The 27,876-nt window shown below is 42.4% G+C and overlaps 1 protein-coding gene across 1 annotated transcript; it reads left to right on the plus strand.

Moving 5' to 3' along the window:
* Positions 1-27,803, plus strand: exd1 (exonuclease 3'-5' domain containing 1; the record flags this gene model as incomplete). Its single annotated transcript, XM_080042702.1, has 12 exons — positions 1-130; positions 300-383; positions 567-659; positions 792-877; positions 998-1,084; positions 1,458-1,562; positions 1,649-1,729; positions 1,832-1,975; positions 2,113-2,304; positions 2,990-3,503; positions 26,566-26,733; positions 27,694-27,803. The coding sequence occupies 12 exons, from the start codon at positions 1-3 to the stop codon at positions 27,801-27,803; spliced, it is 1,794 nt and encodes a 597-aa protein (XP_079898828.1).
* Positions 27,804-27,876: the final 73 nt, after the last annotated feature.

Consider the following 27,876-nt stretch of genomic DNA (forward strand, 5'->3'; position numbering starts at 1 on the left):
ATGGTTGTCGACGACGTCCAGTTCCTGAATATCCTCAAGGGAAAACGTGTCAAACTGACCCTCAAGACTTCATCTTACCTCGGCGTTGTCCAGCGTATCAACTCCAACAAAACGTTGATTTTGGCGGATGGTGAGTCACATTTCCATCGTGTATTTCGTACATTTATTTGTGTTGCACAACGTTGCTGAGGAGTTAACTCCATAATTGGTTCGTTAAAAGGGCATTGACCCGTGGAGGCCTATAAAAAAACTTACACCGTACGAAGCTAAAGTAGCCCCAACTTGTGTGTGTTTTTCAGTTGTTAGTGGCGGTGATGGCTGCAAATATCCTGGATCACACATGTTCTTCGGGCACGAGATTCTAAATGGTGAGTTCACTGACAGTGTCGAGGCTGGGGAGGATATTTAAAATCTCCCTATTTTTGTTGTATTGCAATATTTAATGTCTGACATTAATTTAATTAACAGTGGAATTCACCAATGGAGGACAAACTGACAGTGGGTAAGTAATCAACAATATTTCTGATGTGTCAAACACTCTCTTTCGGCTCTGCCCTTATATGCAGTTTGTGTGTTGCACAGAAATATTCCCGACTACAGACTCGAAGAGCACTTGCATGTGGCAAAGTTTCAGCCATACAGGAAGTCGATGGCATTTGGTAAGTAAAATAAACGTGTTTCCCTAATAAGTGATATTCATCCTCATAAATCCAGCAAAGGTCTAGTTCAGCAGCTTCAAACTCTTCCAAATTTAAATCAGTATTCACCATTGAGAGGCTCCTTTTCCATAGGTGCTAATGATGATGATGATGAAAATGACGAGGAGTATATCAACTATGAAGTCATTGATGAGTTTCATGAGAAGTTTGGAGCCGCTGTAAGTTTATTCTACTTCCTCTTTTTTCTGACACGTAAATCACTTTAATGCTCTTGATGATTGCCTTTCAATATGGAAATGTGCGTTACTGACGAGACATCCTCTCATCCTGTCCTTCAGGTGATGCACATCAAGAAGCAGCGAGTGGTTAGTGTGGGAGCCGATGGAGTGGATGTATTTAAGCATGGGAGACTGTGTTGGCTGCAGGTGAGACGTTTTCGAATTCCCATTTCTTAATTTTTTTTGTCCTTCCTTTCCCTAAAGGTGTAGTCAAAACTAATTTTTGTCAAAATGAGGGAATATTTCCACACGATACGCTAACGGCCCATACTGTGTGTACACTGTAAAAAAAAATCCAGTGTTAATACACATCCTAGGCTCTGTTAACAGGGTATGTTGCGAGCTACAGTGGGCCCCCTTTGTTTAAATACCCTTTGTTTACATACTACCAGTTAGGAGGAGGAGATATTCACTGATTTTGACAAAAAGGGATTTTGTCAACAAGCGTACTCCAGAATCACTGACCCCACCTTTTATGACATGAATGGAAAACAACTTGAACTTGCAATCTTTCATCTAGATCGCCACCAAAACCAAGGTGTACCTGTTTGACATCCTGTTACTTGGAGCCCGGGCCTTTAAGAATGGTCTGTCCATGATCCTGGAAAGTAAGCACATACTGAAGGTGAGCAGTGTAACCTGTATAAAAGAAAATCACAGTGGGGCATTATTACCATAACATTCATGTTAATGTATGTTTGTTTGGTACAGGTCATTCATGACTGCAGAGCCCTTGCTGGATGTCTGATCGCTCAGTTTAGAGTCAAGCTAACGAACGTCTTTGACACACAGGTAAATATACAGTGGCCTACAGTGGTTCCAGAGCACTCTGTTTCTGTTTCTCCCCTGTGTGAGCTTACTGAATTTCGTGCTTTGCTTTCTGCATGGGATAAGGTGGCAGATGTCCTGTGCTTCCACACGGAGACGGGAGGTTACCTTCCCGACAGAGTGAGCAGTCTGCAGGAGGTGGTGAATTTCCATCTGAAGGTGCCCTCTTCCCAGCTCTTATCCCTTCAGATGAAGGCACAGCTTACCAAGGTACAGCATTCAGACTCATCCCAGACGGTTTTTACTTAATGCTTAGTTGTGTGTGATGTCCTCACTGATGTGTGTGTGTGTGTGTGTGTGTCTGTATTTTTTTTGTGTGTGTGTTTGTGTTGTTGTTTTTGTTACAGGAAGAAAGGGAGATCTGGTACAAGCGGTCCTGTCCTGTACCCCTGCTGAAGGTGATGGCTCTTTCAGTGATCCACCTTCAGCCTCTCAGACTGGTGCTGCTGGATACTCTCATGACAGACTACATGGCCCTGGTGGACTCATACCTCAGCAGCAGCTGCTACGAACCTGATGAGTTGGAGCATGTCAGCATGGTGGGTAATGCAAATGTATAAGTGGTGTCTTTATTTTTTATTTTCCTTTTACAATTTTTGCTTTAACTAGAAATCTTTCAAATTGACTCAAATACAAATGTTTCCAAGCTCCGTAGTCATCAGCCTTTAATAGCTAAATCTGGCACAACTCGTCTTTGGTGGATAATACAGCCAGTATTCTGTATACCTTTTGAAATGTGTACACACATGTACAATATATCTTACAGTCATGGGTCATCATCATGCTGGCCAAAATTATTGCGATTCATGATATTTTCCCGATATTCTTAAAATTACTCTGAAAAAATCTGGAATCAATTTAACTTGCATTAAGTCAATAAACAAATTGTTTAATTGCATATAAAATAGGACAAATCTTTATGTTTTGACAATAAACAATCAATATTAAAAAAAATAAACTTTCTTGTGATATATGATACAGCAATAGGATTTGAGAATGACTGGGAAACTGCAGGTCCACCTTGAGGCAAATCCGAAAAGACCTCATGAAATTAATATAGGACTGTGTATGAATATCCTCACTATATAAATTCAACTTTTTGGCAGTGAAAAGGTCTTTCCTGAAACAATTTCAGTGTCAAAGTCTTGCGTTGTTTAGGCGGCCGTCTTAACTATAATGAGCTGCGGGAAAAACCCTGAACAATCTACGTGTCTTCATCTTCAGGAGAGTGTGATGGAGTTGCCCAGAGAACTCAGGCAGCTGGAGCAAATTCATAGTGAGCGGCAGGAGTCGGCTGCCGACCGCTACCCCGTCACAGAGCAGGGTCTGCTGGCTCGCTTCAAACCCCGGACTAAGCCTCCTCCTCAAAGCCAGACTCCCTCTGAACCGCCAACTGCTGTATCGCCTTCAGAAACACAAGTGGACCTTCTCATTGACAAGCCACCCACAAACCCTCCGAGCGACACCAATGTTTTGAACGAGGATGTCCATGACTCCCCAGCTCAGGCTCCATCCCCAGCCACTGCGGCAGACCTCAGGATGCAAATGTCTGTGAACAGTCCCTCGTCTCTAGGTGTAGACAGACAGGCACTGATGGACGCAATGGGTAGAGGAAGGCCTTTTGGGAGAGAGCAGTCATCCGTCCCAGCCTTACCCGCGATGGGAAGAGGCTTCCTTCTCCAGATACCACAAGCTCAGACCAGAGAGAGAGATAGCCCCGGGGATTTGGATACCCCTGGTAGGATGGGAACGACTCATTCATTGCCCAACCATACTCTTAACCAAGAAGTGATGCCCCAGCCTGGTCCCAGTGCCAATGACCAGATAAAGGACTCTTCTGGCATAACAGGAGACACTTTTCCACAGCCCCTCTCCTCTTCCCTCAGGCAGTCATTCAGGTCTTTCAGATTTTAGAAATGTTACAAAGCCATACAAGGACATGTCCTCAAAATGTTTGCTGTTCCATTGATTGTGATTTCCTTGTGCGACCAGCAGATGGCAGTAAATGTTATGTTATGTGCACAGGTTTGTTTGTTGCCAGGTGTTTGTAACAAGCCTCTTTATGTTTGGGGGGAAATTATTTTGTTATTTGGATGTTACATGCCAGTTTTCTTAAATAAATTTGTATTGTTTGTGAAAAAAAACATATGCCTATCCGCTTCTTTATTGCTATTAAGCATTTTTGCTCGTATATCCTTCTCAATATTGTGTTTTGATTGAGTGGAAATTGATTGCGCTCTTAAAAGTAACATTAAGATAATCTGTGTGAAGTGATATGATTTATTTTTATTGCGCAAAATGTGCTCTGATTATATGTTACAATACCTCAAAGTGCCAAGAAAATGCTGGCCTTGGTTGTTGGAACATAAATGATAACGTAAAACAGTCCCCAATGCCCATTACACCATAATGTGCTAAGCTTAGCGTGATTGATTGCCTGTACAGCTTGGCTTCTGTGCTGTAGTTAATTGATTGTGAAAAGCGGAGAAGGACATTGATGGATCTGCTGTTAATTGAGGAAAAACATTGTTAGCTGATACTTCTTTTGATTACTGATGGCCACAGAAGAACCAACACATTAAACCTGGCACAGGCTGAATAGTGATACTGACTCTGCAGCTTCAGTTCAGATGTACATGATCACAGGTGGCCCACACCTGCCATGTTCTACAATAGCAGATCCTATCCTTCTAATTTGCCCCTTGAGGTGCCATGCAGACATTGCAGAGAGTAACTCGAACAGCCATCTCTTGCCTGGATCGATCTGAGGTTGGTGGGTGGATCAAAACGAGGCTTGCCTTGGGCACAAAAGCAGGGCATTGCTGCAGCCTGGAGCGCAAAAGGGCCCCCCACGTATTAATCAAATCTTATTGCTATGGTTATCTGCATGCAGAGGCTTGGGCCCTTTCCAGAGCGGTCTAATTGAAAGCATGAAACAGATAAAGTAGGATTTTAATTAACTGGGAGGCAGCCCAGCACAAAGCCCTGCATCTCTCTTAGCAACCGGCACCTCCTCAGCTTCTGCTAAACACAAGCAGGATGGATCCTACCCATATGCCTTCTTTAACCCTTTGAAATGCTGTTGTTGCTCACTCAATCTGTGTGTGGGTGGGTTCAGCAGGGAACAAAAAAGCTTAATGCATCATCTCAAAGCTAATGTTTCCACCTGACATTACCTTTGTGCAGCTGGAATCAAATTTTAATTTGATTATGTAGTCTTTAACTGCATGGAATTTCTATTTGTATTTATTTATTGGATACACAGAATATAAATTTGCTTTATTTATCTGCGTCACTCAATAGTGAAGGTGTATGGGGGGGGGAGAGACACAGGTCTCTGTGGGGCTTTGGAGGACAAGCTCTTGTCATTGACAACCAGATTGGGGCTCTTATTTTAGAGGACCTTGCATTTCCTCTCCGTCACAATAATGCCTTATGTGCAGCACTTCCTGTTTCTCAGGCCTGGGAGGAAGGAACAGGGCGCTTGTCACACGGTAGTCACCGCTTCCTCCCTCCGTTCCCCCTCCCCCCCTCTCCCAAACTTCAGACAGTGTTGTGTCCTTCAGAGGGGAAAGATGACTACACCTTAAGCATCACAGCAGGATGCTGCAGAGCTATTTTAAGACTCAAGTCGGAAAGGTAGCGCACAGACATAAACACAAACTTTAGGATGTCCAGCTGTGTTGATTTAGCATCCGAAAATGGAGGTTCGACTGTGTAAGGCCAATTATTGTTTTGACTGAGCAGCGGGAACCAGGAGGCCTGCTGTTTGCTCAAGGTTTAATGGAAATAGGTCGCCCATAAACAATGGTTATCACTTTAAGATATTGCACACATTGTCCTATGGATCCTTTTGAACTACAGCTATAGTTTGCTTAATCACAGGTGTTAATTCTGTACCGTTATCCAACCACAGTATCAATAGGCAATGAAGCCACCAGGACACGTGCCAGACTGCATTATTGATCTCTTCGGCTTGTGGCGCCCTTCTGAAGAGACCCAAAACAAAGCGATTGTGTGTTTGCTCCTCAACCCCCACCCAAGCACCTTACTTACTTTCCGCCATGTTACTGTCATACTACAGGGGCTCAAGTTACCAACAACACCAAAGCGACAAGGTTTTCAGAATGGGGCAATGCTCCTAGGCAACCGTCCCTTCTCTTGATGAGTGTAAGGCTACAGAATTATTCATAATTAATAGGCTTTTGTTAATTATTAAGAACGAAGGGATGATTTACCAAAACAGCTTGGTAGAACTGTCATGTTGTCAGCTGGTTTACTCTCCGAAGCACATCGTTTAAACTCATTGTTGTCGAGTTTGCTGACAGTGCACATGGGGGGACTTGGCATGAAGCGACTTATTTGATTGGCTTGTTGAATGAACTTGATCTTGTTGGTCTTACCCGAGTAATGCGGTAGAAAGAGACAGATTGATAGGAATTATTCAGCAGTTCACGTGTGTGGCACAGCAAATTAGACGCGTGTCAACAAAATAATCTCAATTTCATTATTCATGTAACCACATGTAATCCCTTTATATTCACTGTCTCTGAGGAATATAATCGGATATCAGATTCCAGTACGACACTGAACTATATCCCTGCAGCCAATCTTCCATCTGTTAGGAAAAACCTATTGTTTAGTCCTGCCCCCCACCCCCCACCCTCCACCCAACTTCACCCCCTCACCACTGCCACCACCTCTCCCTCTTTCTTTCTCTCACGTTACAGAATGACCCTTTACTGCTCATCCCTGGTCATATTCAGCGGTATCATTAATATTTAACATGGGAAAGGCTGACCTATCCAGATGGCCTCAAGTAAAGCAAAAATTAGAACAAAACACAGCAGCAATATTTCAGCCAGCCTTACTAACGGTATGCATATGTGTCCCTGCAGTCAGGAAACCCAAGTCCGGAAGACCCCTCAGCATGCACACATTCATTCATACACAGATGCGGGTAAACAATATGCATCTTTATGAACTGCTGCGCCATGTTTACTCAGGCTGCATGGAGCATCGGGACCTTTAGGGCATCTCCTATGGAACCAGCCATATTGTGACCTTCAGCTGGGACAGGCATGCTCAGATAGAGGATGAGTGACAGATGAAGGAGCAGATGAGAATGTGTTTGATGCAGAGAGAGGGGGCCTTAGGAATGTCAGTCCTCAGCTGGTCCGACTGTGTGCATAAGCACACTGATGAACACTTAGTCGTGTTTTAGCCATGCTAGCAACTTCCCTCTATGGATGGCAATGTTGGTCTGTACACCCACGACTTTGTTTCAGATAAAATACAAATTAGGACTTCAACAGCTATTTGATGGATTGCCATTCAATCTTGCACAGACATTCATGGTCCCCAGAGAGCGTCTCCTAATGACTCCGGTGCTCCCCTGACTTTTCTTCTGGCACCATCATCAGTTAAAATGTTCAATTTACCGAGACAAGATACCCGCAAAACTACATGACATTCTCTTCAGCCTCAGCTCTACTTTTTGTTAAGTGCAAATTAGCCAATGTTAGCATGCTAATATTTTTAACAGGGTAAATATTAACAACTAAAAGTCAGCATGTTAGTCGTGTGTTTTTTAAGCACAATTGCTCTTATAGTACAGCCTCACAAAGCCACTAACATAGCTACGGGTCCTCAAGAGGGTTAAGAAAAGAGATGGAGTATTGTATTTTTACATATTAATATGGGGAGGGTGGGACGTGAGATGCCTTTCAAACCTGGTCTGGATAGGCACAGGCATAAGAGCAGTGAAACGAGGGGAAGTCTTTTCTGAAAGTTAGGATACTGTACCATGATTTTTTTCATAAATTATGCTAGAAGACCGAAAAAGAATTGGTAGGAGAGAGGGAGAAATTTGGATAGCATGCAACAAAAGTTGTGGGTAGACCTTAAGCCACGAGAATACTCTTATTGCCATACTCTTTGTGGAGAAAAAGTTTGTCCAACCATAAGCTCAGTATAGGGGGAGAGGCATTGGACACAGCAGGATTTTACCATGGAAAGTTTTCATCGCCTCCGAAGAGCAGCTGAACGCTTCTGAGCATTTTGGCTGTCACTTAGCCCACCACAGAGTAACCAGCCTGGGACACAATCCCTGGGGCTCAGTGACTGCACTCTCATTCATGGGAGATAATGACAAAACAAGCGGGATGTTGCAATGAACATGGACGTGTATCAATGGTAAGCATATATGATTCAAGCCTCCCCCATCAAGCTTGAAATGTTCAGAAATAATTACAAAATGTGTGTATTCGAATTGTTGTAAATATCTTTGGACACATCTTAAACTGTTCCGTGTAGGTGTCTAAAGCATAAAGCAAAAGCTGTTCCAGATTTTCCTGGATCGCTGGCTTTGAGAGATTTTTCAGGCTTTGCTTGATTGAGAAAGGCCACCGTTGGTCAAGAAAAAAGGTGTTTATTCACTAGAAATTCTGGTAATTAGTTATTTGAATATTGGCAACCCCCTCGGCTACAAATGTCTTTGATTAAAATAGATGGGAGATTAGCTTTTGGCAAGTTTGTCATAATTAAAGCCTGCATTGTGAAAGGTGTGTATGTGTGTGCACACGCAGATGAGGGGGTAGTTGTAGCCACAGGGAGAGCCTGGAAGAAGAAGGGTTGGAGGAGGCTCCCTGTGGCTGGCTGAATTAGTGCCCGCTGGTTTGGACTGGCAGCTGCTCTCTAAGGCTGGCACACTGACAGCCTGGCACTGTGGCGCTGGGTTGTCAGGGCCAACCAGCAGACAGTGAGGGAGGCGGTTATGCCAGGCCCACCAAACATAAACTCTTACTTATACCGTAGAAGGCTTTGTCTTCACACCAGCTTGCCATACTTGTGTTGCTTGTTATGGCAATATCATAAGATTATACGAGATTAAGTTGGGTAATTAAAAAGGGCAAATTACATTCATATCATCAGGGAAAATGTAAATGCCAACGTAAGCTGGTCATGACATTTAGCCATAATGAAAAATGTGACCATTATGTATTTTGAAGCAGTATTTGGTTCCAAAGCAATCAGGTGTTATATTCACTGTGACACGCCGTATTTTGTCCCATGATTGGCTGATATAACTATGTATCTGTATGATTCACTAAAGTTAAATTTAATTTAATTCAAACTGCTGCGCTAGAGAGGGCTCCACAGTCAGAAGGCCTAAACTATAGACCAAATGTGATACACAAAGCAATGCCCTCTGTTTAAAACTTACTTGTTACTGCAGAAACATAAAGACAAGCATGTCAACAATAGGCATTTCATGGATCTTCTTGGAAGCCTGATATGATGGAGGATATTTCTTGATGCATTTTCTAACACTGAACATGCTTTGTCCAACATCAAAAAAATGTTTGACTACTAGTGTTGAACACCAAACTTTTGGCCCATCTAACAGTGTGTTGATCCTGAATCTAACGTGGAATGCTTGAAAACGGATATAATTAAATTATTAGCCACTTCAGACTGTCATTTTCAGTGCCATATATATAACTATTTCATCACCATTGTAGTGACATACTGAATGTGTCATTATGGATCCACTGCAGGCTGCTAAAGGTGTTTATTGAGTATTTGACCACCCTAGTGTAGAGGGTGTCACTGGTGGGATTTGGGGAGATTCTGGGCCTGCCAGGGCCGGCTGGGTCTGTCTTGGCCCCAGATGCAAGCGGCTTCTGCCCAGGCATGGCACTGGATATCTGGGGGGCCCAAATACACCAGCTGCTATCTCCGTGTCACAGACAGCTGTATCTGAATATTCATACAAAGTGCAGATTAATGTGTGCTTGTTTGGCCCTGCATGTTGTGCCAAGCTGTGAAACTGCCCAAATAAGTCATAGGTGTGCAAGCGCTGTGAATGGTAAGACTCCCGCAACCCCTGAATCTAACCTCAGTTAGAGGGACAGGATATAGTGGAGCTCTGAAGGGTGAATCTTGTAAAAACGAAGATCGACGTTCATTGACACAGTGTGCTGTTTGCCATCCATACATTTCAGGAATAGATTTTAGCTGCTATAGCATTCTGGCTCATTAACTGTGTTTATATTTTGGCACTTTTATTTCTGGCTGTTGGAGGACCAGAGAGCAGCTGCCTATCTTTTCTTTTCTTTTTTTCAAACCAGTGGCTACTCCTTTGCTCAGTCCAACTTCTCCTTTGGTTGGCACAATTTATCTCAGGCCAGTGGGAGATGAGGAGCAAGGACTCATGCATTCAAATTTAAAGCAATGGCCGACTTCCACTGCTGTGGCTTAGTTCACCTTTGCCTTCTTTGAGACATGTTTTGGACGGGACTTTATGTGGGTGTTTGGTCAAATAATCTGCTGGCTTGCGGCAATAGAATCCGTGAATGTGCATTCGTGAGTGTTTTGAGACTGGACTTGTATGAAATGAGCAGATGGTCTTTACTTCCCCGCCTGAATAAGTGGAGTGAACCAGTGGGCATACAGAGGGAGATTTGTGGGTAAACTGTTTTACCTCCCCTCTCTTTGTGTTGTAATGGGGAAGGCAAAATGGTTGCTTACTACTGAAGACAATGGCTTGGTCCTAATGAGAGCAAAGTGTTTTGGTGCTGCTAGTATAATGAGGATGAAGTGGTCCAGCTAATCATTGCAACCATCTAAATGTATCAGAGCCAAATGAGTTTATATATAATTTCCCCTCTTATACAATACACTTGGTGTTAATCTCCAGTGTTTATCATAATTGTGAATTCATATAATGTTGAAAATATGTCTTTGAATCAGTCCACCAAATGTAAGATATTTGAACTCTGGGTGTGAGGGGCAGAAGTGCTTGTCAAGCAAACTGAAACAGAAAGGAGTATTTTATCACAACAGTGAGAAGTCTACTGTATGTAAGTCCATCATAGGATTGTAAAACCATAATGTGACTGGGTGTACAGCTCGTTTGTTTAGCCCTTATCTGCTCTGTGTCCCCTTGCTGACCCTGAGACTCTGTTATGCTAAAAGAATACCAGTCACTCAAGCTGTAAAACCTGTCGGTCGCGAAATCTTCAATTCTTACTGAAGAGGATCTTCTTGACAGACGTCTTTGTCGACTGGGTGTCTTGGTAATTTACGGAGGAAATGGTGTGTGTGTGTGTGTGTGTGTGTGTGTGTGTGTGTGTGTGTGTGTGTGTGTGTGTGTGTGTGTGTGTGTGTGTGTGTGTGTGTGTGTGTGTGTGTGTGTGTGTGTGTGTGTGTGTGTGTGTGTGTGTGTGTGTGTGTGTGTGTGTGTGTGTGTGTGTGTGTGTGTGTGTGTGTGGTCTGTTCTCCTGCCCACAGCTGGGTACATATCTTTAGGCTGTCTTAAAGCTCCCATATTATACACTTTTCGGTACTATTATACACCATATTATATGGTCTTAGTGGTCCCTAATACGTTTTTCTTTAATTGTTTGCTGAAAAAAACTTTCAGATAATTTATTGTACTATGCTGATGTTCAGCTAATCTCACAATGGCCTATTTTTTAAAAAGAGCTGCAGCTCCCCTCGTAAATATACAATCTTTGAGCTGCCCCCGCCCCCTGTCCGGAAGCGAAGCCAGATACGCCTCGCCCTCTGTCTGTCAGGGCTGTGGACCAATAAGAAATAGGGGTGTGGGCTGCACAGTGGAAGCTTTCCAGTTTGTGAGGTCAGAAAAGGGGAAAATTCTGACTGGAGTATATTGGGGGGGAGGGGTGGGAGTTTCAGAAAGGGGCAGAGTGAGAACAGGAGAGATTGTTATTTTTAAAAATATTTTGGCAGTCTCTAGGCACACCGTGGACCCATGGATATGTTAGAACACATTTAAAAAGTGCATTTAGCATAATATGTGACCTTTAAATTTGTGGAACACTGGATGAAAAGAAAAAAGAAAAGCTCTTTCGTATAAACCCACCATCTCTGCCAGTCATCAATCATTTGAATTTGTTGTCCAGAAACATTTCATTTTGTTTTTAATCTGTGGCACATTACATCATTCCGCTCTAACCGCCATGGAATGGTCTCTGATAATGAGCTGGGATTTGCTCTCAGGAACCTGATTGACTGTTTGTTGATTACAGAGTGGGTTATATCCTTGGATAAGAAGTATACACTCTCCTCATCAACAACAAGCGTGCAGTGATTGCTTTACCAATGTCAATGCAGAATCAAACTGGATGGCAGTGATTGCCCTTGCAGACTAGGTGCTACACATAAACGCCTCATTTATAGACAAAAGGTTGTGGGCTAACCGAGCTTGTTGTAGATTTGAACATTCGAGTCATTGAAGACACTGGCTTTTTATAGCAAAAAACATTTTATACACCTACAGCATACATACAGCATGATTACTACATTACTGCTATTTTGTATTTAAATTAATGTTGGTTACATTCAAGCCATTGCCAAATGAGTTGACTCAAAGTTGATTAAGTTGATCAGCTCCAAAAAGCCCGCTCTGTATTTCTGAGCATGGCAGTGTTAAGTAACTGGTGTTGACCACCGACACTGGTGCTGGAGCTCAAGAAGCGGCCACGAAATATTATAGTTGTTGATTCTACTGCTAAGAAAAAACCTGGAGGTACCGCAGAAGGAATCAAATCCATGCGCAATCACCGAAGGCTTATGTCATGTAGATGTGCAGACAGTGTTGTTGTAATTACTCAGAATTCCTCATGGGGGCAACATAAGTTACACATTATAGCTTTAAATATCAAGAATGACAAAAATGTATTTGACTAACTTTACCCCACAAATACCTGAATAATGTGCACCTCTCCATTGAAATGTGTCATATATCAGTGTGTAAAAAAGAAATGTAAGCATATGAAACAACATCTAGACAGACTGTGAAACGTTGCTCTTTTTAAATAAAATTGAGAAGTTGACTTCCTCCATGAGATGTTAGGGCTCTCTAGACTCCAGACGTCACTCTTTTCAATCTCCCTAATTTAGAAAAAAAAATTATATTGTATAAATAAAGATAAGGGCCACAAGCTATTTCATCTTGAGCTATTTCATCAAATTTATGGTTGGAGAGTGTGGGTGTAACAGAGCTCACAGAGCCCTAAAAGGAGACATTTTTGCAGAGGCTTGCAGTTTCCCATCAAAGCCTGTGCCTTTTCTCTCCACAGCAGCAGGGACAAAGCACTTTCCCGTCATTATTAGGGTTGCAGAGGAAAAAGAGAACGAAAATGGTTTCCAGCTTTTACTTTAATCTGGAGAGGGAGGGGTTAGGGGGAGGTGGGAGGGGTTAGAGGGAGGTGGGAGGGGGCGTTCGGTCGCAGGTATAGCTCCGTCATCTGTGAAGTAACTCTAGGCTGTGGGAAACCAGCGCACAGTAGTCGTGGGTCACAGCGACATGACATGATTCCTAAGAAAAAAGCTCTTCTCTGCAAGGGCACACAAAAAATTTACTTTTCGGATTATCCGTTGTTCATCCGTTTTTCATGCATTATTCTCCTTTTGTCAAGGGGGCAGCCATTAGAACAATGAGCATTGTGATGTCGTGACAGTGACAAACCCCTGCAATTCTATGAGTTACACCGGGGGATGACACCCATGCAGGGGGGGGGGGGAAATGGGTGTAGATTAGGAAGGGAAATGACACAATTTATAATAAATGACATTATTAAATATTCTTGCATCCAAAGCGCTGCTTTCTTTTGGTCTTTAACCTTTCATTGTTTTCATGCTAAACAATAAAGACACATGGTATGCCAACGATATCCCGTATTTTAGATAATGATCACATTACACTCTACATAAGAACTTCAATTCAGCAAACTCAGCAGGCAAGGTGGTTCCTCCCGCAGGGTTCCCACATCTCCCAATGTTCAGACGAGAGCCTAATTGTCTGAGGAGGAGCCACTTTGTCTACAGAGGGTCCCATTCTCTTTTGCGCCCTGATAGTTTTACCAGCAGCAGCAGAATGGAATACGGAGTCACACTCTCCCACAGGACAAACAGGAACCAGCCTGAAAGTGGCCCCGATGCTTATCTATTACTGCCATCATGAATACTGTCTGCGCTTAGGAAATGAAATGTCACTAATTTCACTGTGACAGTCATTCAAATCAGCTGTGAAAGTGGAATAGTTTGGCATCTTGAGAGATATGCTTCCTTGGCTGCAGAGAGTTAAATAAGAAGATAAAAACCCCTATAATGTTGGTGCGGTAAATATTAAGCTATAGCCAGGAGACATTTAGCATAGCTTAGCACAAAGACAGGAAACAAGGGGAAACACCTAGCCTGGCATTGTCCTAATGTATAAAAATCCTCCTAAAATCCACTTCTCTTGCTCACTAACTATCATGTTGTATCTTACTCATTTTAATCGTACGAAGATCACAGAATAAAGACCCATGCTAGCTGTTTCCCTCAATTTTCAATCGTTGTGCTAAGCTAAGCTAAGTGGCTGCTGGCTCTGGCTACATATTTACCGAGTGAGAGTGGTATCAACATGTGATTTTATGGCATTTCTTGCTTTTACTTGACATAAGAGAGTGACAGGGATCATGGGAGGGAGCGTGAAAGGACTTTGAGGTCAAATGTTTTTTGTGTCATAGACTGCTGGTCCAACAGGACAACCCTCTCCAGGGAGAATACACTGCCAAGAAAAATAGCAGAGAACGCTGATGCAGATTAGAGTATAGCCAAAAAGCACTGGATCTAAAATACAATGTTTCAATTGTGATTAGCTTTAATATTTCTTCTTTTCGTGTCCTTAAGGGTTCATTTGTGCTGATAAGGAAATCAAGAAATGCACAGCAAAACAAATGCAAAGTCATTCCAAATGAGGCATGCAGTATTTGTTCCTGTACTAAACTGGAAGCACTCCTGTAATACATTGTGACATAATTTAAAGCAAACATGCTTAGCTTTGCATAAACAATCAAAGCCAGAGAACAATCCACTCTCCTATAAGGGAGGAACTTCCTTTTGATTTCCCCTACACTTGCAGGAATATTGTTATTTTACAGTGGGGGGAAGTTGTTTTCGTACTGAATCGCAGTAATTTTTCACGCTCCTGATGACTGCCAGGGTCCCCTTTCCCTCGCCTTGCAACGTTTCCTTATCAAAGCAATTTTGAAAAACGGTTACTTGTTTGGCTTTATATCAAAAGCTGTGTGTATCGTGGGCTAATCTCAAGGTTGTGTGCTTAACTCAGTTGGTTCCCAGCATAGTTGAGCCTGGCATGAGGTAGCAGGGAGAAAACCCAGCTGTAAACGGGGCCTCATGTGTGACCTGCCCGCTGTCCAGGGGGGAATGACTACTGGCATAGTTTGGTTTTTAAGTGGGGGGGGTTCCCATGTCACAGGGCATGCTGATGTTTTGGGCCTACTTTACTGCATGTTTTTACTTTTGCTCCTCTGACAGGCCTCTTGACTCTTTAATTCCTGGTCCCACTATGCTCACTGTCAATCTCTGCATCCCCGGGGGTCATTCCCATCCATGGGAACATTGGTTGTGACAGTAGGATTCCCGGAGGGGATGGCACAGGGTAGATCTTGACAGAAAATTATGGCAAAGCCAAAGAGGCATAGTTTTTTAGTACAAAAATGATCTGTGGCAGCCAAGCTCCCTTCCGGGAGAACTATATGGAGTAGAAGGATGTGTCACCTCTCCCGAGAATAGGTCACTGCTGCGGGACCTTGATGATGTAGGTAAGAGCATGAAGGCTGATTAAGGGCCAGGATGTGCGTGAGACATCCTCTGATGTTCAGGAATTCCTTCATTAAAGAGGGTCACGTTGATGGTCAATAGGAATCAGGCTGCGGAATAAACAGGGGTGGTTCCTCCTGCAATTTCAAATAAACACACTTTTCATTGAGTCAACATGGAAGTGTTTGTTGCAAGTATGTACATTTCTTAAATGTTCCACTTCCTTTTTTAGTTGGCCAGAAAACTGCATTACCTTTGAATAACAGGGCAAAATACCAATTTGTCCATTTGCTTGAAGTAAATTTAGTCCATATGCTGTAGTCCATCCATGCATATACAACAACTCAGCACTTTAAAGCAGCATGTCCCTTAAAGTTATACATGTATGGAAATGCCAGGGAAGTGAAATAGGGTCGCGCATTCTGAGTAAAGAGTAAAATTAGAAAATGTCTTGCAGATAGCTGATAGTTACGCGTTCGGGATAATATATTTTGTAATTGCCTGAATTGCAGCGATTATAACCATATCTGTTCAGTGTATGGTTCATTGCTGGGGCCACATCAGTGCCCTGATTTTGTTGTTGTTTTTTTCCCTTTCCTGCTCTCCCCCCTTCTCGTGTCTGACAAATCGTTTCCAGCTAATTTACGATGGTCAAACTGTGGGAGAACAATACCCCGCGGACGTAACACGGCACAAGCTCTACCACATGTCATAGAGAAGAGCGAGGTGCTCACAGGAAACACTTGCTGAGATAACAAGATAGTAAGGAAAGCAGGGTCCACTGAAAGGCCATGCGGAGGACTGCAGAGAGAAGGTGGGTGGACTGGAAAATGTCCATCCAGCAGGGGGTTCGCTTTAGGTTGGCAACACAAACTTTGCATCACATTCACATGTTGTACACATGTCCTCAATCTGAGCTGTGTGTATTATTATAAAAAAAAAAAGGGATTTAAGGAATCTTCTGTAAAATAGGCTAGCATATTTTCGAGTAAAACATACTGCTTGACTGAGTCATAAATCAGCTGATTGAGATATAAAATCATCGATGTTGTTTTAGCTTCAATGACTCACTCGGCTGACCATCACAGTCTGTGACGTCAGACCAGCTAAAGTCTTGCCAGGACAAATAGATCTTGGCTAGCATGATGGGGCAGCTAGGGTACGACCCCTGCAACCAAGCAAGGAGACACTGCCATATGGGCATGTATACACATTGTGTTTTCATTGTCTCCATCTCCCACGCACACAAACAATGCTCTGCCTGGCCTACCAGTGGGAATAAACATTTGATTTAAAAGTGTATATGTGCATCTGCAGAGGTTGATTATATGTATTTAGCCCAGATCATCCTTTCTGAATCTTATGTGCCGTATAATTGTAGACAGCACCTGTGCTTGGCCCATCTGCAGTTATTACCATGAATGCCAAGCAGCAATTTTACCATAATTATATCAACAGAAGAGAGGAAACATTTAGCAGCAGTACAACTCAATAACTTAGCTATTCAAAATGCTGCTGTGTGTTCATCATGAGAGGAAAAATCTCAGTCTCAGTAGGATTCCTGGAATATGAAAACATTTACAAACCCCCGACCGACCCCCCCAGGCACATCAGCGTTTAAATCTTGCCAGCTGGGTTAGGGTTGAGCAATACAGGTGACACTGAGGACAGCAGGATCAAGGTTATCAGTCAGGGTAATTGATGAGCGTACTTGTTTTCACTGAGCCCAAGTATAGACACAAGGAGGAAAAGGAAAGCAGTCTTCAAGGCTGCCATGTTTGTGTTGTGAGGACAGAGGTGAGAGGTTGTGTGGGAGATTTTTACAGCCTTTTAAACCGACCCTTTCTCTGTCAGCGAACTCCAGGGTGGTGCAGGGTAGGTTTCTCGACCATACAGTTGTTCTGGTGGGAAAGGAGAAAACTGGGAAGTTGCAAACCCTCTTAAGATCAATGAATGTGGTGGAAAAAGGAGTGGCCCAGGGCAGCCAATAGTTGCCGGGCCACAGGGAGCTGCAAGGGAGATAACGTAAACAAGGAAACCACCTGATGTGAGCAGGGTCAGATAAATGCTTAGCCCTCCGCACAGGCAGGTGCTTCCTGAGTCCTGCTCTCTTGATCAGTTGAGCCATGAATGATATTGCAGTAAAAGCTTTTTGTGTTCAAATTGAGAAAACAGACAATGAAGGCAAGTCAGGAGGACAGCGAGGCATGATGGCGAGTTTATGGATCAACCCACAATCACTGACAAAAGCAAACATCACAAGACATTTAAGATTCCCTGAAGGGATAATGATTATACAGGCAGTAACAATAATACTAGCCTTTACTGTTTGTCACTATGGATAGCATGTTTTGCTGGGGTCTGTCTGGGTCTGCAGATAAATGTCCTTTACCTTTGAAAGGGACGGTCGGGTGAATACTGGAGATTGCAGGGACAATCTGTCTGTTTTGAGCCACAGTCACAACCTGCAGAGACCTCTCACGCTCACCTCTCCCACTGCTCTTTTCCCTTCTCTTCTCTTTCTATTTCACTTTGCTGGTTGGTCTGGGATTGTTTTGTGCTGTCCAATGAGGAAGGAAGTCGGTGTGAGAAAGTGCCTGTTTTTTTGAGACCAACAGGAATTGGCCTCATCACAAGCGGTTCCTTTTTTTGCCGCTGGAACAATGCACTGGCGTCACACCCCTCGACTGGACCTCGGCATTTCACATGGAAAAATGTTCCCAGAATTCCGCTCCCAGGCTCAGGGTAAGGCCGAGGATGGGGTGAGGGTGAGAGGGCGGGAGGTGGAGGGCGGGAGGGCGACTGCTGTTAGCGGAGCGGGTGACACGTATAGTGATCAGTGGACACTTGTCACTACCACTACCATGGAAAGTAAAGCACCACTTCCACATTGTGGCTTATGTTATGGCTACAAAAGGGAAAACTAATCTTAAAATCTTTATACTTTCAAATAAAACCTTGAAAGTAGTAGAATTTTTCAGAGTCCATAATGCACTCTGCACTACTAAAGCTATAGTGTGTTATTTTTTTTTATATAAAAATTATTGTCTGTTACATTCAAGCCATCACCAAGGGAGTTGACACAAGTTGAATCAGCTCCACAAAACTTTCTGCAATTCACAGTATAGTAGCGTTTGTAAACTGGTGTCTAAACTGGCCAGGAGCTTTAAAAAAAATGCCAAGAAGGATCCACTAAATGTTTCAGTTGTTGATTCTACTGCTATGAAATTACCTGAACTACATGATGAACTACGTGATCACGGAAGGCTTACCGACAGTGTTGTTGTAATTACTCAGAATTCCCCATGGGGGTAACAGAACTTACCCATTATAGCTTTAAATTCTCGTGTGGCTTTTCAATGCGATCCTACAAAATAAAATCTCTTCCATAATATCAGAATGCTTCCCTCCACTTTCCTCCATAAATGACACAACACTGTAGGAGACCCGACCACTGTTACTGTATCTTCCATCCGGCATCTGAATGACTCAGTTAGTTGATTGATAGGTCGGCTGAATACTCCGCAGGGTTTACATCACCACAGCAATGTGTGTAATAAATGCTGGCCAAATATGAATGAACAAATCTGTTCTGCCGAATCTTTTTCGAGCTGGGAAATAGTTAAATGCTCGCACTCCGAGCATGAAAAAAGCTGATACCTTTTCCCGCCATTCAACGCTTTTAAACATAACAAACAAACTGCCAGTCATACAAATGTTAGAAGAAGATACAACCTTAAATAGTGTTACAAACTCACTCGAACATTGTGTGACAAAGTGTAGCTTGCTTTAAGATGGTGACGGACTGGCCTCACCAGATTCATTTACACATCATACAGTATAGACCCCACTATACAGAGTTTTAAGGGAGTATTTACTTCATTTGTCAAATTATATTTTCATAGTTGTGGTATATAGTTTTTTTTCTTTGTTTGTGTTATTTTACCTGGAAATCTACTGCAACACTGATCAACTTCATATTCAGATTATGATTTATATTGTCCAATGTCGAATTGTTAACGTTTTATTCTTTTATTTTTTATATGCCGATCATGAATTCCTTTGCAGATAAAAACATGGACAATATGAACCGCTGTCTTTATTGCAAAACATTACTTTGACTATAAGTATTGGGACCCTCCATGTATAGACTTAAAACACATGTGCGTATATCAACAATCTGGACAACTGCAGAATATGGTTGGCATCATAGTGGTTGCCCTGTGATGTTCTTCCCCTCTGGTCCAATAGTATAGGGCTGTAAGATAAACAAATTACCCATGCTAAAATGTGCAATCTCTGCCCTTATACTACTAGTGCTATTCATCACCCTGACTAATAAATCATTATGGAGTGTATGAGAACTCAAAAGCTGAAGAGAAAGATTAATTTGCATGGTACCATTAACAATTCATCTAAATCCATTATAAGTGCTTCAGCTTTGAAGGAAAACATTTTTAAAAATCCATATGTGTGCATGTTGGAGCGGCATAACAGGCATCGTTCTGTCACTATAGGCCACTGGCTGCGATGAGGAATCGCTGCTCTTACACGTTAGTTTTTCCACAGTTGTTTCCACATAAGGAAGAAATCGGTTGTTTACAATGCGAGCACTGCAGTGTTATGCATTTTTTGAAATGTTTGGGATTATTAAAAGTATGACATCCATTCTATGAGTATTGGTCTGGAGAGCACAGAGTTCTTGAGAGATGTCAAATATTGGACAGAGACACGAAAATTGCCTATGAGAGCCAAGTCACAGGGGTAAGAACTGGGGCGACTAGGGACTCACAAGGTTAAGTTGTAACAATACTCCACGGCCATTAGGCATATAGCAGCCTAGGGAGCTCCTTCTGGGCCGACCTCAGAAATAAGGCTAAATGCATCAGAGCTATACTGAACATTCATCACTGTGAACGTGAAGCCCCTCTCCTCCATCTCATTAGTGAAGATCGAGCATCAATGAGCCTTCACTAGACAAACAGGCTGCACCCATACTCCTCACCACCAGGCTCCCACTGAGGGAATTAATCAAAAGACATCCAGTCAGCCCCTGTGGTCTCAGTATGAAGCTGGGTAAGCATTGTCAGAGGCCTTAACGATGTCAAACATGGCGTGAAGCCCAATTTCTCGTTGGCCACACAGGATAACAACCAGGCCGCAGAAACGTATACATCTTCCATCTGTGCTGCACACGGCTGTTAATGTCATGGCCGGGCCTTAAGTTGACTTGGATAACAATCCCTTTCACACAATAGGGATTTGCATCTGTTGTTTGTCCTGCAGAGTGGAGATGGGTCTGTGTGTATGTACACAGTGAGCAGTTATGAGGTCAACTGCAGTTCAGTTAGCTAAATGGAATACAAACGAAAGGTCACATTTCTGCAAAAAGATCTTGGTATAGGACTTTGTAAGGCCTCTCACGGGCACAGAAAATCCCACGAGTGGGTTCCCTGCCTCCACGCTCTCTGAGCCTCTCACCTTCAAAAACACAAAGGCCTCACTTGCTTTGCCCTAAAACAAAACACTCCCTCACACAAACCCCTGCTAAATAAATTCCCAAGAAACCTTGTTCGTGGAAATCGGAAGCAAAGTTAGGAAGCCGCTCGTGCTTAGACCAAATGGGAAAAGGACAAATAGGAATTTCAAATCGTCAAAGGAAAAAACACTGGACCCTCCAAAAATACTTTGAGATCTGTCTGTATAAATAAACAATATGGTGGTGTAGTGCACTGCGGAGGTCATGAGCCCCTGGTCAGGAAAGGGAGGAAGAAAAGCAGATTAGCGATCGTTATTACGTCTATGGATAATTAAAGCAGAATCACAGGCTCTTATCACACCAAATCTCAGCATCTAACAGCGTCGCATGCCAAGGTGAAATTACCAAGACGCTAATCACGCTGATGGTGTTCAGTGATAATGTCGGATTTCCCGTTATGGTTAACTTTGAAGATTAATATTGCCTATTACTTTGATGAATCTTTACCCTGATTCACAAAGCTGGCCAACTTCAAGAAAATACTATTTTTTGCCAAAACCAGTAGAAGACACTGAAACCCCCCTGTTCATGAAGGGCATGCACCTGTTCCCGCCAAGAGGTAGATCAGTGTATGAATTGCAGGTCCTAGATGCCTGGGGGGTCCGTATAATCTCAGACTGGCCTTCCTGATATAGGCCAACTGGTGCGGTTTTAACAGCCCTCTTCACACCAGCACGCTCTTCCCTCTCCTCCAGTTATCCCTTTCCTTTTCCTGCTGTGAGGTTTTGTCTTTGAGCAATGATGCTTTGACTCTGTGGCAAAGGGAGGATTTCCTCAAGCCTACAGTAGCTTCTTCCACACTCACACACACACACACACACACACACGCACACACACACACACACACACACACACACACACACACACACACACACACACACACACACACACACACACACACAATTAGCTTTGTGCTGGAAACCACTCTAGATGTGCTTGGACACAAAAACATGTTTGGGCTTTTCATGTGTGGTGCGCGTGGGAGTGTCCTTCACATATTTATCTTCTGTTCAAGTGCAACACAGGGTGGACAATGACAGAGTGACACTATAAAACGGAAGTGCATCTGCTGAAATGTAGCAGGATATGACGTCATTCGGCTGGAGTGACAGATGTGGTCACATCCATCCCTGCTGACAGCCAATGTGTCAAAGGTGGAGCTGATCTGTCAGGATCAATATTGAGTATTGAAGTAGGTGGCCCCAGCCTGTCGGGAAAGGAAGTATGCACTGCTGTCGCTTGGCACACTGGCACAAACACAGCTGCTACATACATGGACTGGGATCCCCCCGACCTGATTCACGCACTCCAGCCTACGTTTCGGCCTTTGATTTGATGTGATTTATTTGCACAATTAAAACAACAACAAGAAACAAAGGCAACACAAATATAACATATATAAAAATACAAACAAAGAAAAATTCAAAAAAGCCTTGATTTCCAACTGACACAATTTTTTTTATTTTTATTTTTTTTTTTTTAAGTGCTAGCAAGCGCTATGTGTGCTTGTGTATGGTCATATCCGCGCGAAAGGCCGCGATTTTCAATAAATGTCCACATGTGTCTCTGTAGGTTATTTAAAAAGAAATCAAGCAAGTAGACTAATAATAACATAAATGAATTATTGGTTATCGCATCACAGAAGGCCTATTGGCCTATAATAATAATAAAAAACACCACCTTAACTATGTTTACAGTTTAAAAATGTTTTGAATGAAATGCAAACCTCAGTGAATCATTTGCTCTTGTTTCTCTGTCCTGAGATTCACACAGACTGAGCAGTCTTGTTTAAATGTTACAAATTGAGCTAATAAACTGAACTTTGAATGTTTTTGCTGCAGAAGTTATCTCAGCTAATTTTTGTTATCTAATTTGATAATAAGGTAATTGTATGCAGAATGCTCGTGCCAGAAACTCATACAGTGGTTTTGTACAGATAAATAAATAAATATTGGCAGGTTCTCAATAGGATTTCAATTTAGGGGGGGCGCGAAAAAATGTCTGTCCCCTATGACAGAAAATAATTGAGAAGCACTGACTTAACAAACACAAACAAAAGATAAACAGAAATTAAAATTGGCCCTAATGTCAGTCATTTTGGGTTTTAACTGTCTGGATAGTCAGACAGGTCCTGAGCCTGCGTTTGAAATCCAATTGAGAAGTGGACTGCAGCTGCAATTTCAATATAGCTGTTGGGAGGTGTAGCCAGTTGGCTTGTCTAGTAGTATAGCTGTGTACAAAGCTATTGGGTTGGAACAATACTTTACAGGTCATAGGAATAGAAGAAGGCGAAAAAAAAGAGGGTCCGAGTGTTCTTGAGTTCTGCTAAATGAGTTCTGCAGTACTTTTTTCTTGCATGTATAGCTTCAAAAGGTGGTATGGATAAGTACCTCCCTAAATGATATTACAATATATGAGATAAGGATACATTGAGCTATAAGAAAGAGTTTTGTGTTTTTTTAAATATATATTTTCGGTGTTTTAACCTTTATTTGACAGTTCAAGATCATAAGAGTACGGAGAGGAAATGGGGAGAGAGAGGAGAATGACATGCATAAAGGTCTACGGGTCGGATTTGAACCCACAACCACTACGACAAAGACTGAGCCTGTATGGTACGCGCTCTACCCACTACGCCACCGGATTGAGATATTTTATTGCAAATAGTCTGGATATGATTCTTCCAGCTCAGGGTTTAATCGATCAGGACCCAAAGGAACCTTGTAGATGAGACCTGAGTAATTGGTTTAGGTAATATTGTGATACAAGAGTCAGATTGACAATAGTTTTATTGTAAAACAACTTAAAACTACTTTAAAACGTTGCTAGTGTTGAACCGTAAATTAAGCCATGGGCAAAAATGATGTCATGATGCCATTTGTAGTGTCACCAACGTAACGTCCATGACATGGCGCCAATGAGCAAATTGTGTTGTGGGTTTCAATTTAAAGGTTGAGGAGTGCTGACAAGGCTGTGTTTTGTCAACAGCCTAACAAGAGGGCGGCTGGAAAGTTCCACTCATCAGAACAGGGCTCAGGTTAGGATGATGTCAGGGTCTCTTAATTGAGTCAAATGTCATCTGAAGGTTTTGACGCAATGGAAAAGGTGTCCGAGGCATTTATACAAGTTTAAAAACTCGCAAACGCAGGCGCCAATCAGTAAAAGTGACCTATTTAAATAATAACTCTATATATGTGCACTATATGGTATGATTCAAAACACAAATAAATCTTAACTATTTTAGTGGCAATGTCAAAGCATTTAACGGCATGTTTTCTCTTTAGCAACGCTAATTTGAAAGTTCATACCCACAAAGTTTTCTTCTAAAACACTAGAAAGTTCTCTTAACACTCTGAGCCCCCAAACCCACTCACATATTTTAACATTTTTGGGCTGAAGAAAATAACCCCAAGAAAATATTTCTGTATCTGAAGGCAATATTAAGTATTACACAAGTTAATACATGGCAGTGTGGTGCTGTGAGGGAGAGAAACCACCCCTTGCTTTTCTAATTGCGGCAGCAGGTGATTTCTCCTCTGAGGGCGACATGCTTAGATGCCTCCGACCCATTGGCAGCGCACATCAAAGGGCCCATTGACTGGCTGGACAGATTGGGGCGTAGAGATCAATGTAAAAGAAGTGTTAAACTGCTGTGCATTAAACGGGGCAGATTTCTGGACTACAAGGGGCCATCTGTTAGCACTGTATTCCCATTGCACACTTGCCCAGATTGTTGATGCTGTTGGAACAGTGGCCAGAGCAGGTCCAAATTAAGCCATGTAGCCCAGTGAACCTGGGGGGCAGATAAAGAGGGGAAAGTGCTCTAAGCATAGGAAATAAAATAAATGCTTATATTATTTTACGAAGTCACATAGCCCAATGATTTCACCTTTCACTCGTGTCCTCCGGTTCACTGGAATAGTCACTTACCGTCAAGTTTGAATTAACAGTAAACATGTATTGGCATTTAGCGGATGACAGATTAATTTAAAAAGGCCTTTGATCCCTGCTATATTGATGGAGGACACATTCATTTGCACGTGTTTTGGAAATAGATAAGTATCAACAGCAGCCAACGTTTTGAGTAAATGTGTGAGTCACTTGTCATTTGTCATTTGAAAAAGCCCAGGATTGAGGAGAGTCGAAAGAGCACATCTCTGATTTGATTAAATTATCAAGATGTTGGAGTGATGACATTTGTTAAAATCTATAACTTATGCGCAATGGTGAGGAGGCAAGCTTGCCTGGGAACAAACATTAGTCTGCAAAAAAGAACCAAACAATTACATCAGGCTGTTTCTCATAAATAGCAACTTGCCTAATAAGTCCAAGTCCAGATACCTCTTCGTTTCCCAATCAAAATGTTATTTTTAGGGTTTGGATGCCAACTTTAAAAAGCCATACAACAATGAGAAGTCAGCTTTACAAAACACTGTCACAAAGAAAAATGATGCCCTATACAAAGCTGAGATGGAACCGTGCATGGTGGGCCCATGTCTTTTTTTCCACGGCTGTGTTTATTCTAGAGCAACACAGCAGAAAGAGCCTGTTAAGTTATTGTTTGCATTGGCCAGGAGTAAATAACCCATACAGCTCAAATAACCTATTATTTCAGGCCAAGCGTTCTGTCTATTCATATACGCGCAAACAAAAGAAGTAAAACAATGAGATTGATAAAATCAAGGGGATTAATTGGTAAATATTAAGAATGCCTGATGAGAGCAACACCAGAAAGGCCCTTCTCCATATCTGATCTGAGGCCAATGTTTTTCCTTATGCTGCACCAAGAAGCTCTCATCCAAGCGTCACTGCTTGTTTAGCACAGACCAAAGCTTTACAAGGAAATGTAACCTGAGGCCCAGTTGGGAAACCTTAACCATGGCCCATCAAATATTAAAGTGAATAGATGTTTTGACATGTATGAAGGGGGGGCAGGAGCACTATTACACGATACACTTCTCTCTACAAAAGAGAGTGATGGGGCTCTAGAGTCCGTGGCGGCCATATAAACTAATGAGATCCCTCATAGATAAGTGAATGAGAGTCTTTTTTTTTTACATAAAACAGAACAGCGTTAAAGTTGGAGTCAGCATTTCTGGAGAAAGCTTGATGACGATATCAATTTCTCCTCACGATCCCCTACTATATATATTTTTCTTTTTGATTTATTAGGATCCCCATTAGCAACACACCGGAGTGAGAGCTAGTCTTCCTGGAGTCCGAATAATGTGTGTGCTCTGAAAAAAAACACAGCCTAGGCTCTGTAAACTGGTAGGTAAACAAAGGGTATGTAAACAAAGGGGCCCCACCATATCTAGCAACATGCCCGTTTACAAAGCCTAGGCTTTGTATCAACACCATATATTTTTTTCTGTCCACACACAGTATGTACCAGGCGGTAGTAGATTGGGAGGAGATAATCACTGATTTGGAAAAAAGTGATTTTGACAACCCCATTGCTGACCCCACCTTTTAAAGCCCTGCATTGATCCTCTACAGGATCTGTGTGATTTCAGTCAATGGTGGGAACGCCAAACGCTTCAATACAGTAGAGCTGTGAGATGTCCGGGCCTTCTTAGTCACACTGCTCCACACTCAATAGGCCATTGTCTCTGCCCTAAAGTGCAGCCTCAAACCTATAAGTCAAAGGTGGGGGCTTTAGAGATGAAGTCATCTCAGCAGGAGAGCCCGTTCAGCCAGACACCTCCATGGCCAGGGAACAGGTCCCAAATCCTGTTCCCTCACTGTAAATTCTTCCCAGACAAGTTGGCTCGATGCAGGGTTGACAAAGGTAACAATGCCCGTGCCCAGCATGAGATTTGCGTGTGATCAGAATCAGAATGCATATGGTACATGAATGTATTTTCTTAGCTGCCTTTATATACTGTTTGGGAGTTAATTTTTTCTTTTCTTTTCCCTCTTGGAACAATTCTGCCAACACTTAAAAGCAAAAGAAAGTTCAGGCTCTTGTGGATGTTATTTCAAAAAACATGTAGTAGGATACAATCTCGACTTTAATTTTGACAGATTTGCTTTCAATTGAGGGTATTATTACTTTCTGATGTTGAATAAGGTGCCTGAACGGCTGGGTGCTTGTACTTGATATGGTCTTTTTCTTAACCATAATAAACAATGGCTTAAAGTAAAATATATGGTCTCTCTTCCTCTCCTTCTACAGTATATGTAACACAAAGATTTGGGGTTGTCTTTGCTATAAAAATCATTCCAAATAAAAACTATCCTCTTGATAAAAATAACAATAATATCAATCTGTTTAGAGCACGTGAGTCAGATCTGTAAATGTTTCCCAAAAAACACTGCGACATGACATTCATATTCGTCTCTCCTTAAACCTGCAGAATAAATCATGGGATCGTTTACGCGCCAGATGTTTGTAAAAACGCGGGTTCCTCGTCTGATTTATGAGTGGAACAATGTGTTTGCTATAAGAACCCATTATCGGACAGCTGTGCAGTTATATTCTCCGGCTTCGTCCACCCTATCTAAGATGAACACTAGCAACGAGAGAGAAGGCGGCGGGGTCACGCGCGTAAAGACGCACAAACAATCAGTGATCCCTGAAGAAAAATTACAGATACCCCTTAAAGCTTATTGTTGCTACCGCCAACAGTGAATATATTGACCTTGTCGATCTGTGGGTTCAGCAATTAATGATTTGACATTTCCTCGTTTTTTACAATGATGTGTTTTGGATTGAGGGATGAACAATCTCCTTTTTGTGTGTTATCAGGTGAGGCAAACACAATCTCCTCCAAAATTACAGTGGCTGCTGATGATATTCCAAGTGAGAAGAAGGTGAAGGGAGAGTGGGCGGTGTCTAGTGACCAACGGTGTCAGTAGCACTACATTGGGGGTTTATAAACGGGGAGGGCCGTCAAACATCCCTTACTGGGAGTCTCTGTGCGCTGATGCT

The sequence above is a fragment of the Ammodytes marinus genome (genome assembly GCF_949987685.1).
Source record: "Ammodytes marinus genome assembly, chromosome: 15".
Classification (NCBI taxonomy): Eukaryota; Metazoa; Chordata; class Actinopteri; order Uranoscopiformes; family Ammodytidae; genus Ammodytes; species Ammodytes marinus.